The sequence below is a fragment of the Solea solea genome, chromosome 21 (assembly GCF_958295425.1).
Source record: "Solea solea chromosome 21, fSolSol10.1, whole genome shotgun sequence".
Lineage (NCBI taxonomy): Eukaryota > Metazoa > Chordata > Actinopteri > Pleuronectiformes > Soleidae > Solea > Solea solea.
Window position 1 is genome coordinate 16,183,930 of NC_081154.1, and position 14,072 is coordinate 16,198,001.

The 14,072-nt window shown below is 40.8% G+C and overlaps 1 protein-coding gene across 1 annotated transcript in view; it reads right to left on the reverse strand.

Annotated features, from left to right (window-relative positions):
• The window catches only part of LOC131448705 (protocadherin-15-like), a 227,526-nt gene that overhangs the window by 81,388 nt on the left and 132,066 nt on the right, over positions 1 to 14,072 (reverse strand). Inside the window, exons 21-25 of the mRNA XM_058621382.1 lie at positions 11,277 to 11,396; positions 11,013 to 11,198; positions 6,819 to 7,055; positions 5,101 to 5,217; positions 450 to 590 (exon numbers count right to left, since the gene is read on the reverse strand). Of these exons, the coding sequence (XP_058477365.1) occupies positions 450 to 590; positions 5,101 to 5,217; positions 6,819 to 7,055; positions 11,013 to 11,198; positions 11,277 to 11,396 (801 nt within the window). The remainder of the gene's footprint in view (positions 1 to 449; positions 591 to 5,100; positions 5,218 to 6,818; positions 7,056 to 11,012; positions 11,199 to 11,276; positions 11,397 to 14,072) is intronic.

A 14,072-nucleotide genomic window follows, 5' to 3' on the forward strand; every position in this document is an offset into this window, starting at 1 on the left:
ATGTATATACGCACATATGTAAGCTTGGCTTGTTGAACTTGCTTTGAAGCACAGAGAGCACAGTCATAAGTCGGAAGAAGTTATCATCATCCCAGTTACGTTGTGAAAATCAAGTTTTTAAGAGACATAATTCTTTCCCGCTCACAGTTTTCAGTGTCAGATGTGTTTCTTTTTCTTCTCTTACATCTGTGTTTCCTTGTTTTTGTTTCACCTCCCTCACTCGTTTGTATTTTCACTTCTTTGTTTGATTTTAACCTGCTTCCAATTGGACTTGTTTTGCTTTCTGAACTCATCCCTCCACTATTAACCCTCATCTCCGCCTTCCTCTTAAATAAATCACTGAACTGCTTAAGCTTTAAGACTTTTGCCCTTTGTTCCTGGCATCAGCTGTTTCATACAGAGGATGTGTGTGTGTGTGTGTGTGTGTGTGTTTGTGTGTCCACACTTACACCAAACTTAAGGTTGGGCTCCTCGTTAAGGTTTACTTTGGTAACCACATGTCCCGTCTGTTCCTCCACATCAAATATGCTGGCAGAGTATGGATACGCTTCCTGGTCCACTCTGTAGCGCACAAGACCTGCTGATGTCCCCTGTGAGCAGAATAAACACATTATATAACCCAGTGTCCATTTAAAGATGAAAAACTATCAAGACAAGAGCACATAAACGATAAATAACATTAAATATAATTAAAATATTGATTTAAAAAATGCATGCATGCATGCATGCTATCGACACAATCATATGAAAGAGAGTGAGTCATTGACACTTCTTTAATTTGAAGCCTAATTATTTGTGTTTTAGCAAAATTTTACCATATTTGTGGTCAATATCATAGTTTCTAACACACGTAAATGTCCTTTATTTAACGTCAAAAAACAAATATATTAACCAGGTATTATCTGAAGTGAAAGGTAATAACTGTATTTTATGATCATGTAATTAAGATCCTAAACAGTCGATAATAATTAATTTTAGAGTGTATTTAACAGCTATTTGTATCTTAAAAGTCCAGAGAAACAACCTGTATGAGCTTTATATATCTCATATATGGGAATATAGGCTAAAAATATTGAGTTATTATTTATAAGGTGGATATCTACCACGATCCAAGAGCTCGCTATAACATGTGACACACCTCTATGCATGTGCAAACTGTGGATTGAAGAAACATTCCAACAAAGATGCATGAGGACAATGTACAGGAGTATAGTAGCAGGAGTACAGATGGTCCTCAGAAACACGTATGAACAGTTACAAATGAATATTTTACATCATTGGACTAATGTCACATTATAGGATAAAGTTTCTCCTGTATATACTGTAGTTTGTGGAAATCTGCCAACGTCAGGACTTTTTTTTCGGCACAGAACTTTTGAAATTAAAGACGACTGCTAAAGCATTTAATTAGTCTGGACCCAAATGTCAAACACACACACACGCACTCAGGGAACGAAGTCCAAGTTTAGGGACTCTAATGAAGTATTATTGATAATGAGCAGCCATCAGTTAGTAAGAATAATTTGACTGAAAATGTCAAGAAAATGTATAAAATCATGTTATTTTATACGAGGTGGCAGAGAGGGTAACAAGTTCTGTGAATAATATCTCTGCTTGCATTAATGAATACACATACCAATGCTGAGGAAATACACGACTCCCCCTCTTCTCTCCCTGTTCTTTTAGTCTGGTCGGTCAAGGTAAATAACCACTCTGAGTCTGGTTGTTTCTAATGTTTAGCAGATGCTAAAAGTGTTATTTTTTTTTAGCAATTTTATTTTGCTTTTATTATTAAATTTTGTTGTTTAAAAATGTAAAAAGTGTTGCTCATGTCTCAGAACTAACTAAGTGCCTTGAAATAACACATGTTATGGTTTGGTACTGTGGAAATAAATATGAATATAACTGAATGTCACAAGTATGATTCCCTTATACCTACTTACTGTCCTCTACACTGAATCCCTTCCTCTGAGGAGCATTTTGTAGTTAAAGCCAGTGTCTGTGTCTTCGACAAAACAGAAAATAATGTTCAGCTCTACTTACTGAATTCATGGCAACAGATGCAATGTAACTCAATATCATGTGCCGTCCATTAAAAATCAGCCATTTAAGCAAGTACTTAAATTTTATACTCTTTACACTGTAAAAACTATGTCCATGTTGCAGTTATGTGTTTATTCTAAATACATAAATGAATAAATAATTCAATAAATCCCAATAAAATGTTCTCTATATTCTGACCCCATTATTTCTTGTCATTAATAATTGAAAATGAACGCTGAAACTATTCATGACGGAATAATACAATGTGGACTGTTGACCTGTCATTGTTATTTTTCTGATAGTTTTTTGACTATAGTCTGCAGATGTTTTATGAGTTGTGTGACTTATCTTTGTTGATCATTTTAAACTTTTATACTTTAAAGCACCTTGTATTTCTGCGCCACAATGCAATGTGTTGCCATGTCAGCAGCATCATATCTTTTCTAATTCTATGTAAAATTGTGTACCCACACAGTGTGAGCTTTCATTGACCGACACCAAACTACACCGAGTCAGCAAAATGTCACACATGGCATATTCTCAGTGGTTTGAACTTCAGGGTTAAATCCTGAGTGAGAAGAGTACAACAGACACATGGGTGCAAATATCATTCATAACCTTCAGACCCAATCTATTTGGATCCTCTACATCTGCTATACGGCTTTTAAGGTTCTTTTTAGTGGCATGTCTGAGCATTTATAGTCTTGGATAATGTACAGTATGACCAAGGAGAGTCTGGTTTGATGCCTAAACCTCAAGTCCGAATCGCTTCAGCCAATGTAGGACGACACCGAAGCACATTAGTCAACAGAGCACAGAGCTTTTAAAAGGCATCATAGAGGATATTACACTATAAGGTGGAATAATGATGAATGACACCGTGGTTTTCTAGACTTGGTAATTTTTTGTTTTCCAAAGACAGCCACTGCATTTCAGCTCTGTAATGATAAAAAAGGCTGTGACTCAGCAAATCCTCCCAGGCTAATTTCACCAGGCCCGTTCATAGTTTCAGGATCAACACATCTGTGGAATGCCAGAGCAACGCGGAGCCTCGCTTTAGTATGCATGGCACTGTGAGCATGTATGTGTGGTTCTTAAACTATGGAATATCAAAAATGACTTGCTGTAACCGAGGGCATGTGAGTGGAAATAGTAAGAAAATAACACAAGTGTCACCTTATCTATTCTCTCACTGTAGCATCTAAAGCATGTGTGAGGAAGAGGAAACACCTGAGCTCTCACAGTAGTATGCATTAAAAACCGCCTCTTTTTTTCTTTTCTTTTTTTTATCTCATGTTGACATGACAATAACTTATGCAGCGCGAGATAAAATAAATAACTTCCTGGTGCTGCTGGGTTCGCAGTAGATCTTCATCTTTGTTACGGATAACTTTAGCGAGAGAGAGAAAAGGAGCGGCAACTTGTTTTAGCTGAGAATTGTGAGGAAGGGTTTTAGTGCCAGTTCTTGTGTTAGCTTGCTGTACAGTGTGGCTTGAAAAAAAAAAAAATAAAAAAAAGTTATAAATAAAATATGTTATTCATAAGGAATAAAGTCGCCTCCTGTGAAATGGCTGAATAACTTTTATGGCACTATTTACACCACTGTATTTTAATGTTGGTCATCATGGTGGCTCAATATTCGTATATTACTGAACAAGCCCAGGGGCCCGAGGTCTCAGGGGGCCCTGAAGCCCAAACCTCTGTTCTACTACACCTATATCTTTGCTAGTACATTAACTTTCTCGATATCCCTCAGCCAAATAACACAGGTTATTATGTAATGTCTGTATGGGGCCCATTCTGTGCCCGGGGACCCACTGACTCACTCTGTCCCAGCAGCAAGCAGGTCAAACTGAGAGGACAGGAATTGGAATGCTAGAATAGAGCATATACGTTGACCAAGGCCCAACGCCGTCACTTTAAATTCAATCAAGCCTCAAAGCTAAGTCAACCCCTGGAACCAAACCAAAATTTGATGGGTTCTTCCTTGGCCCATGCCACCACTTCCTATAAACGTTGTTAAAAAAAAATCTCTTGCGTACTTTTGCTGCAAACAAGCCAACAGACAAACACAGCGGGGTAAGAGCGCAAACCACTGCCAACACCAAAAAAGGGGGCATCGCAAGTGGGTCGGTGACGCAAGCAGTTGCTAAGAATGAGTCACTGTGTTATTCCAAAGTAATGGCGATTTTGTGAAAACCCCCCTTTACCTTCTTGTAATGTAATGTCATTAAAAACTTTGCAATTTCAGATATTTTGTCTTCATAATTTGAAAATGATAAATCCTTTTTATGTTAATAAATGAGTAAGGCCAATAGTAGTTTCTGGTCGGGTCAGTGTCCTTGGGCCCCAGTGGCCCCCAAAGTCCCGTACAAGGCTAAAATCTGACTCCCTATCCAGATAAAAAATAATTTAACCCCCTTCGTATACGCTGTCACTATACATATGCCTTATAACAGTCATTCTTTCATTCATTCACCGTCTTTAGCCAATCCCAGCTGAGATAGGGTTACCAGTCCATCACAGGGCCACACATAGAGACAAACAACCATTCACTCTCACACTCACACTTTGGAGTGTTCAATTAACCTCTGCATGTTTTTGGACTGTGAGAGGAAACTGTAGTACCTGGAGAAAACCCATTAGCTCACTGGGAGGACTACATACAGGAAGGCCCTCGGCCAGACCAGGTTGCTAAGTGTGGCCCGAATACCTGATTTTTTTTCTGCGATGAAAATGCAAAACAAAAACACCCTCTCGCACAAATAAGTGAAGACAAATATCCCAAATCCAAGCACTAGATTGAATCCACTTCCAAAGTTAATGGGCTTTTCTTTGGGTCACGTCCCATCCTCCAATATAGTGGAATGAAGATCGCTCCAGTAGTTTCCGCCCATGACAGAGAGGCAACACCACAAATATAACTATCTCAAAAAAAAAAAGCAAACATATGCACTGGGGACATGCATCATTATTTTGCATCATCCCCACACACATTGTGGGGGAACTGCCTATGAACCAGTGTGTGATGTAATGGCAGCTGCTTAAAATGCTCACCGCAGGGTCAGAGTCGTTGGCTGTCACTGTGGTTACGATGGTTCCCTTGGCGGCATTTGGGGCAACCATTCCTCGGTACACTGAGCGGCTGAATACTGGAGAGAAGTCGTTCATGTCCTGGAGAGACACAGACGCACAGGCATGTAAACACACAGTTAATGAGGCCCTGTTTCTGTTTGTTTTCCAGTAAACACATTAAATGTGGCACATTTATAACTGTAATCATGTACAACCACACTTTGTAGGCTAGGCTGCTTTTTTCTCACCCTCTTAAAGCTGTAGATGGCAGAAAGGTTGTTGATTGAGGTTCATCTCAGGGTCATTTAAACTGTAGTGTGTTACTTTTAAATATAAACAAATGTCTGTTAGATTAAAACCAATGTCAGACGAGTCTATCAGGTCAGCTATGGTGTTCGGACCTTGTGTTGCTAAGCAAAAGATTGGAGGTGTTTGTTCTGTTGCCCGAAACTGCTAGAAATGTACACATTCCAAAAACTCTACTTGGCTCCAACTGATTTACCACACTCTTCCTTTAATTTAGCCAGTCTGGAAAGGTTGTATTCACCTCCCACTTCCAAGAGGCGTGACCAACAGATGAAAATGCCTCTGTATGCAACTGGATAGACCTACAACCAATCAGACCAATGACCCGGATGACGTATGCAAAGTGACGGAAAACATGCCAACAAACATGCTAGTTGTAGTTTTCTAGGAGCGATGATTTTCTAGTAATTTTGCCCGGGGGAGCTCTGTGGAGCAACGGCCGAATCAAAGGACAGCTGCTCTTCGGTGGCCACCATGTTGGATGTAGACAAAAGCTACTAGCCGTCGCTTCTCGGTCATCATCATGTTAAGCCCCACTCTAGCATGCCAGGGTAAAAAAAAAGAAAAAAATAATCTGATTTGTGATTGGTTCCCTTTTTTCGGATATTCCGTAGTTGGCCAAACGACGTCCTTGCCAGACGCCAGTGTCTGCAGAGCGAAACCAAATTGTTGGCAGATTCGCCTGGGTTCACCCAGGCTAATGAGTTCCCACAGAGCTAATTAAACCAAACCAATTAAATCAGCTCCATATCTTTCTCTCTGTGTTTCTCAGTATTGTGGTGTTTAGATCTCGTGTGGCCCAGCACATATGGTTGGAGGTGTTTGTTCTGTTGCCCAAAACTGCTTTGTTTTTTTTGTTGTTGGAAAAGCTACTTGGTCTCCATGCTGCCGCTTTACTGCGCTCTCCTTTGAATTTAGCCTGCCTAATGCTAGGCAGCATCTGAATCGCCTTAGAGACTGAGTGCGAGTCTGGAAAGGGTGTAGCCACCTTTCGCTCTGTATGCAATTGGACAGACCTACAACAATCAGACCTATGATCCGGATGATGTATCCAGAATGATGGAAAACATGTTTGTTGCCATTTTCTAGCAGCTATAGCTATCTAAAACCTTTTCCTGGGGGAGCTCTGTGGAGCAAGTTGCTTAGAATGGAAGGAACCCAAATCTGCAGACAGCTGCTCTTTGGTGGCTGCAATGTTGTATGTATACAAGAGCTGCTAGATGTTGCTGCTCTGTCGTCAATGTGTTAAGCCCACCTGTAGCGCGCCAGGGGTATGTGATTGTTTCCAGTTGGTAGAAGATTTAGTTGGCCAAAATGGCGTCCTTGCCTGTCTGCAGAGTCTAAGCTGCCTTGAACTAAAAAGGCTTCGGCAACGACAAAACACACACACTCACCATTATTCTGACAGAAACAGATGCTAATCCAGGAGGCATGGTCCCCTCACTATCATAGGCCTCCACTGTGAACATGTACGTGGCCTCTGTGTCAGTCAGCGCCTCGTAGTCCAGGACCTTAAGCACCGAAAGCTCTCCTGTTACTGGGTCGATGTGGAAAAGCTGAGCGATCTCTGGGTCCAAATCTTCACTCCTGATTCGATATGTGAGGTTGGAGTCAAGGTCATCATCTATCGCCTAAAAGTAAAAAAAAGAGAGGAGCGTGTCAGAGGAATGGGAAGAAAGAATTACCATTACCTTGTGAGTTCATCAGCCTGTTGATTTTTTTCAGATTTGCCAGAAGGACAATGTTATATGTACACTGTGCCATGTCTGTTTCACACGCCTCCGGTAATAGCCAGTGGTCGATAACTGACTTTTCCCTTAACTAACAACTTCCCTGTAAAGCTAGAGAGAAAAGTCACTTTTTTCTAATTTACATTCTACCACAAATACCACTGTGTCATATAATAACTGACTCTTTATGATGTTGCCAATGCTGGTTGTATGTGAATTTAGGTTTCTCTTTCGAAGTCCATAGATCTTAGTAGGCATATTACGAGTCTCATTGGCTGTAAATGGGCACCGAATGTAAGATTTAATACACTTTTATTAAACGCTGGGTCTCAGGCAGGATCCGCAGTTTAATCCAAACAGGCTCAAAGTGACATTAAAGCGTGGTTTATTCTTCATGGCCTGACACTTTAATTGTCACTCGACAAAACTTAACGAGTTGCACAACGCTTTTCTTTTAATACGGCGGTGGAGGGTCTCAGTCGTCTCCATGGTAACCAACCACACACTTTCCTCCAGTGGGCCATTCCTGATCACTTTATCCTTCTGTCTGCTTGTTCATCTGTATGTATATGCTGCCTTTTCTTTGTGTTGATAATGGATGGGTTTGATGTAATTGTGGAATAAGAGATTTTGAATTTCCTATGACTGAAAGAACAACAGACTGGTGACCTGGATGAACGAATGTAAGGACAACAGGAGACTGGAGGTGGTCAGTGTCGCACAGAACCAATGAAAAAGCAACCGGGAGAAGATGTTTTGGTCTGACAGCTTAGGATGAGACATCTTCATGTTGACAGTGATTACCACTCTCAAAATATGACATATCAGATACATAAGAAAATTCTACAGGAGCTGGTCAGGAAAGGAAATTGTCGAACAATGCCATCTTTCCATGTTTGTGCCTTGACACATTTCAAAGTGGAAAGCAATGGAGTATCAATCAGGCTTTAGTGAGATGTTTACACTGTTTACGTGAGTGCTCAATTTGAACCGGTCAATGATGGCATTCTACGGACTAAAGAAAAAGAGGACAGGAAGCTGGAGAACAGGGGAATAGTTGCTATGGACGCTCTTCCAGACACACAGAAACTGATGAACTATTTAATGCGGGAGAAAAACAATGCAATCATTTCATTTCACTTTTGTGAAAGAAGCCGTGTAATAATTGGTGTAACATGCACCGGAACTACGGTGGCTTTTACAAACAAGAAAGGTTGTTATTTGCTATTAAAAAAAAAAAAGAAAAAAAAAAAAAAGGTATATACACTAATTAATGAAAGCATGAAACTGAGGTACCTGCACTTAAACAGCTGATATGTAAACAATTGACAGATGTACTGTTTACTTTTGAGCCAAAGCTAACTATTGAGTTTGGGCACCTCTGTGCCAAACCATTTTTATTTGAAAGTGATTAGTCACTTGAATAAAAACATACATGTGGATGGTATATTCAATGTCTGCACATAAAACCCCCTAAATGTTACACCATGGGCCTATAAGAGAGAGAGAGGGAGGGGGAGGGAGGGAGAGAGAGAGAGAGAGAGAGAGAGAGAGAAATGATACTTTTCAGTTTCCTCCTGGCCATTGTCCAGTTCAGCACCACGGACAGCACCAAGTCATTATATTTTGTCCCCGCGGCCGTCCCGAACACAAGCCATCGTGAGATTACATCTGACAAATAAACTTGATTGATTGACTTATTGATTGATAACACAGGTTATGAGACTGGGCTGACTTATGTGATAAGGCTCTCTAGAGCAGCAGCAGGCTGAGTGTGTTGCATAGCAACTGAATTCCATTATGTGCAGGCTGCTTGGGGGAACTTTCTTCTTTCCATTCTTTCTTTCTTTCTTTCTTTTTTTTCCTTTTTTTATAAAATAATCCCTAAAGAGGGTTTATTATGCTTTTCCTACATTTGAAGCACATATGTATTGTGTTACAATAACATAATACACATGGCCAAAAGTCTCGGATAATGAGGTAAACACATGTCTGTGAGTCAAAACCTGGGGCTGCAGAGCGCTCTGCACACTCAGGACAATGCTGTGAATAGGTTACAGTCTCCTTTATATGGTCCTTGGATTCAGGCTGCTCCATACTCATCACACCCACAAAGCACAAAGACCCACTCACCTCCTCCCTCAGCCTCGGACAGCGTCTGACAGCAACTTTAGAGGACTTTCCAGTGAGAGGATGAGACTTCGGAATCAGCCAATTAGCAAAAACTTGGGTTTTTAAGGAGTGGGGAAACCAAAAAATTCAAGCAATTTATTTCAGAAAGAAGGGTGAAATAAGGGCCTTTTTAAAATATAAATCAGGCAAACCTAGTTTTGTGGTGTTAGGGAAAAAAGTATACAGATGAAAATGAGGGATAATTATAGGTCTCCTATAAATTGAAAAATAATTGCTATCTAATACGTGGCCACAACTTGTAACCATTTAACAATCCAGGCTGTGATATGTTGTGATTATAACAACACTAAAGAGGTTGCTGAAGTTGTAATGCAGAGTTTCTCCTCTCCTCAAACATCCTATATGTTGGAAACAGTGGCGTAAAGAGAGAGGGAGAAAGCTCTGTGTTTAATTTAACAATGTACTATACACAAACACAGAGGTAGTTTAGCTATAGTCCTGCTCTCTTTCTCCAGTGCTTCCTGCAGCCTCACAGCAGGAGTTTGCTCTTCTTTCTGTTCTTTCTCTCTACTTCATTTCCTCATATTAAGCAATTTCAAATAAAGTGGCAGAGCTTTTCAGCCACTATCTTCTAATAAATACTATGTGAAGAGGAGAATCTATGCATTTGCTTTACACACATTAACATTTAATTTGCTCCAAAGTTGGTTTTGTTTTTCGGTGTTTTGGTCTCTTGTTCATCACGACTACACAATAACACAGCTCGTAGCACTTCCACACCCAGGTTGCCAACAGAGCGAGCTGCAACTCTGAGTCAGAAATGCCAAATGTTATCACACCTAAAAAGCCTCATAACCCCTCTCAATAACATCTCGACCACAGAAGAATAACAAGGGTCTGCAGTGGAGAGGCTGAAAGCAAGAAGTTGGAAACTATTTTGATCATTCTTTCCTGCAAATGGAATGTTTCAGCTGAGATTAGCTCACTTTATCTCTAACAAGACACACTTTCACATTCAATCCCTGTCTGCTGCTGAAACATGTCTTCTTCTTCTTTTAGCTTCCTTTTGGCTTCTGGCAACTGCCCTCATGTCCTCCTTCACATCATCTATGAACCTTGCCTGTTCCGCCTCCTGTCTTTAGACACTGCCACTGTCTCCAAGCCATACATCATAGCAGCTCTCACTACCATCTTGTAGACCTTCCCTTTCACTTTTGCTGCCATCCTTCTGTCACACATCAGCACCCGACACTCGTCTCCACCCACTCCACCCTGCCTGCACTCTCTTCTTCACGTCTCTTGTGCACTGTCCATTGCTTTGGACGGTTAACCCCACGTGCTAAAAGCTAAAAATAGTTTGGCCTGCTGCTAAAACATTTTAATCAACCAAATAGGTTCAATCTTCGTAAAAGCGAGACAGACGTGCGGTGGGACACTCTGAATGCCCGGTAATGCCTGGTATAAGTGCAGCTCCTTTCATGTTTCAGAAACTTTGGCAACCACACTCTACAATGGGTTGAATTGGCATTGCAATAAGAGCACATATAAAATTGTACATATTTTACATATATCTACGGCATGAGAATGAAGGGGAACGTCACACTGTGTTGAATGATTAAGAACTTGTAACTGTAGAGGGCAGCGTTACATCTCTCGGTGTACAGCCTGCCAGAAATCATTAGAAGAAGAAGAAGAAAAAGAAGAAGAAGAGGAAGATCGTCTCGCCTGTAACTGTAAAATGACTGAATCTTTGGGGCTGTTTTCTGGGAGGTTGACGTCGTAGCTTCGCTGGGTGAACGTCGGGCTGTTGTCGTCCACATCCAGAACGGTGACGGACAGAGTCAACCTGGACCGCCGCGGGTCCACGGCACCGTCCCACGCCTCAACGACCAGGAAGTAGTGACCTTTCACCTTCAAGGCGACACATTCATGGTTAATCAAGTATAAATGTGAAAAGCAGTTGACTTCATGTCTGAGTGGGAAACCGACCTCTCTGTCCAGTGGGACGGTGGTTCTGATCGCTCCACTGGTGTTGATGGAAAACAGCTTCTGGTGGTTGACGAGCCGATAATGGACACGCCCACTTTCTCCTAGATCTGGGTCTGTAGCCTAAACACAAGATGTAAAGGGGAAAAGGAGAATTAATAGGTTTGCATATACTATACAATCCCTTTTAGTTAAAACAGGAATTCCTCTCAAAAAAGAGTTTGTTCAACTGGGTGACTTAATGTTTATCTTAATGTCCAGTTTTTGTTCTCCTCGTTTCTATAGGTTTTTTTTTTTCTTCCTTTCTTTTCCGTGTAAGTACCCAGACAAAAAAACCTGGAGTCCAATTTTTTTTGTATGTGCACTCATACTTGGCCAATAAAGATTCCACTTGAAGTGTCTGTACATCTGTGAGCGTACAGAAGTGGAGAAACTTTAATCCCTTAATCAGGCCAGTTAATATTTACAAGGCTTTTCGAGTGGAGGAGAGAAAATAAATGTGCAACTGCGTGTGTGTGAGGGAGAGCGAGATAGAGTGAAAGGGAGACCGTGAGAAATGAGGAGAAAAATCTGATGTATCTATATTTCTCTTTCATTGTATGTGTATAGATTGCAATTTTGTAAGCAACTGACAGTGAAGTCCTTTAGTGTTAAGAGCTATATATTGTGGCAGCCGTCACTGGCTGTGCATTTTTTCAAGACGGCAATATAATGTGACACATTTCACAACATGAACAAATTTGACTATTTCAGTTGCCAATTAACCCTTTGACACCTAAGCCTGTGAGTAAGTGCTTTCGCCCAGTTTTTCAGAATAACATTCAATATCTGGCAGTTATTTACAATTTACTGCATGTTGAAATGGTGTATTAACAATTTGAAATGAAGTTAAATTTGTAATGTGAACAGTATAACACATTTAAAATAGCATTTGTTTGAGTCTTTGTCTCAATGTGCAAAAACAGGCTAAAAAATGGAAACTATGTACAGGCGCTCTCAATTCTCTCCTCCCTGCTGACGAAGACGCTGATTCCCCGGCTTCCAGCAACAGTGCGAGTGAAATTACCATAATAACTGCAAATTGGCTTTGAAGGGCAATTTCTCAGCTTTCAGAAACCGCTGAAGAAACCTTTCGGATAGCACAAACCATTGCGTACTTGCGGTGATACAAAGTGAGCTTGTGCAAACGTGGCGCCTGCGATAAACTCTGTGTTAAAGGGTTAAGAACATATGTTTGATAAATGAATCGCAACTTTTATGCATTTATTTCAGAAGTGAATTCAACTGCTCAAATGTGAATATTCAGCGCTCCCTGTCCCCGCTCTGCCCCTGCTCTGCTACTGTATACACAAAAATGCTCCCTCAGTCAGGTCTGGTGGTTTTGGTTGACAGAGCCTGTTTACAGATGACGGACACAGCATTTTATAAATAAAAAATGACGTACTGCAGCTTTAAACAGTCTTTTCTTTTTAATTAGCCAAGCATCCTTTTTTTCATTTCCTGCTCCTCACCAACTGCGTCGTTATGGCTGAAACCGTGACTATGATGGAAAATGAATGAGCACTCTCTGGTGGCAGAGAAGTGCACTGCACATACACAGTAAATCTTGAGTCAAAGGGCTGGGGGGAAAAAAAAAAGAGAAAAAAAGTCTCTGACATTTATCTGACCAGCCTGTGGTTGCTGACCCAGTGTCTGCGAATGACTGATCTTAAGACTTTGCTCAGTGGCACGAGTCGCTCAGGCTCAGACTCTGAGAGTAAATCTAGCAGAAACCTTTTTTCGGAATCCCACTTTTTGATTCAGTCAAACGTGTTCATGAGGTGATGCAGGGAGGAGGGAGGGGAATAGCTAATGGCAGCACAGAACAGGACGTTAAATGTCGTTTTAATTGATTTATCATATATTTAGCAGCTATTTATGTTCCTTTTTGTGTTTACTGTGTTTACCCCCCCCCCCATTTCCCCAATTTTGCATCGTTAATATTTCATCATGTGACTATTAGGATTAACGGGAATGGGGCCGTCTTTCCACTGTTATGTGGACTGTGAGAGAGAAGAATTAAATCTCCATGATGTGATTAGTATGCAGTGATTCATCACTGGCTTGGTGTTATAAATTTAATGAAGGATCCAGCTTTTGGGCTTTTATTATTGTCTTGGCGTTGTTTGGAGATCGGGGAGAGGCAGAGAGGAACTTAAAGACAGAGAGATGTGAAGATGGAGAAAATGTTAAAAAGCAGAAGTGGATATAACGTGTCTTCATGTTCATTTTTATACTTGACACCAAAGCAGTGCAGCTTTCTGGATGCTGCATGTAAAGGTGAAAACACTGTAGCTGTTTCATTTCACTTGAGTTACACTCAACAATTCGTCTTTTGCTTTCAGGCAGCACCGCGTTATGAAGTGCCACATCAGATAAACTGCGGCCTCTGCGGAAAATCTGATTTTCCCTTTCATAATTATGACTTGGATATTGAAATGGATGCTATTTACAAGTCAGAAAACCTCATAACTCTGACAACAGACACGCCACGTCTCATTAAGCTCAATAATTAACAAGTTATATCAGCAATGAGGCACTAGACTCTGGGAAATTATCGGTCAGGGCCAAGAAACAGTCTGTTCTCCTCTGTCAAACGGGCTGTTTTCACTGTTACCCGAGATGCGACGTGTTAATTAGGGATCGTTGGAGGCGCTGATAAGCTAATTTCATTACTCTTTGACAGAACCAAACACAGTGATTCGTAACATTCTTCTTATCTGGCCAAGACAGGACGCCGAATAAGCATATTTTTGACCC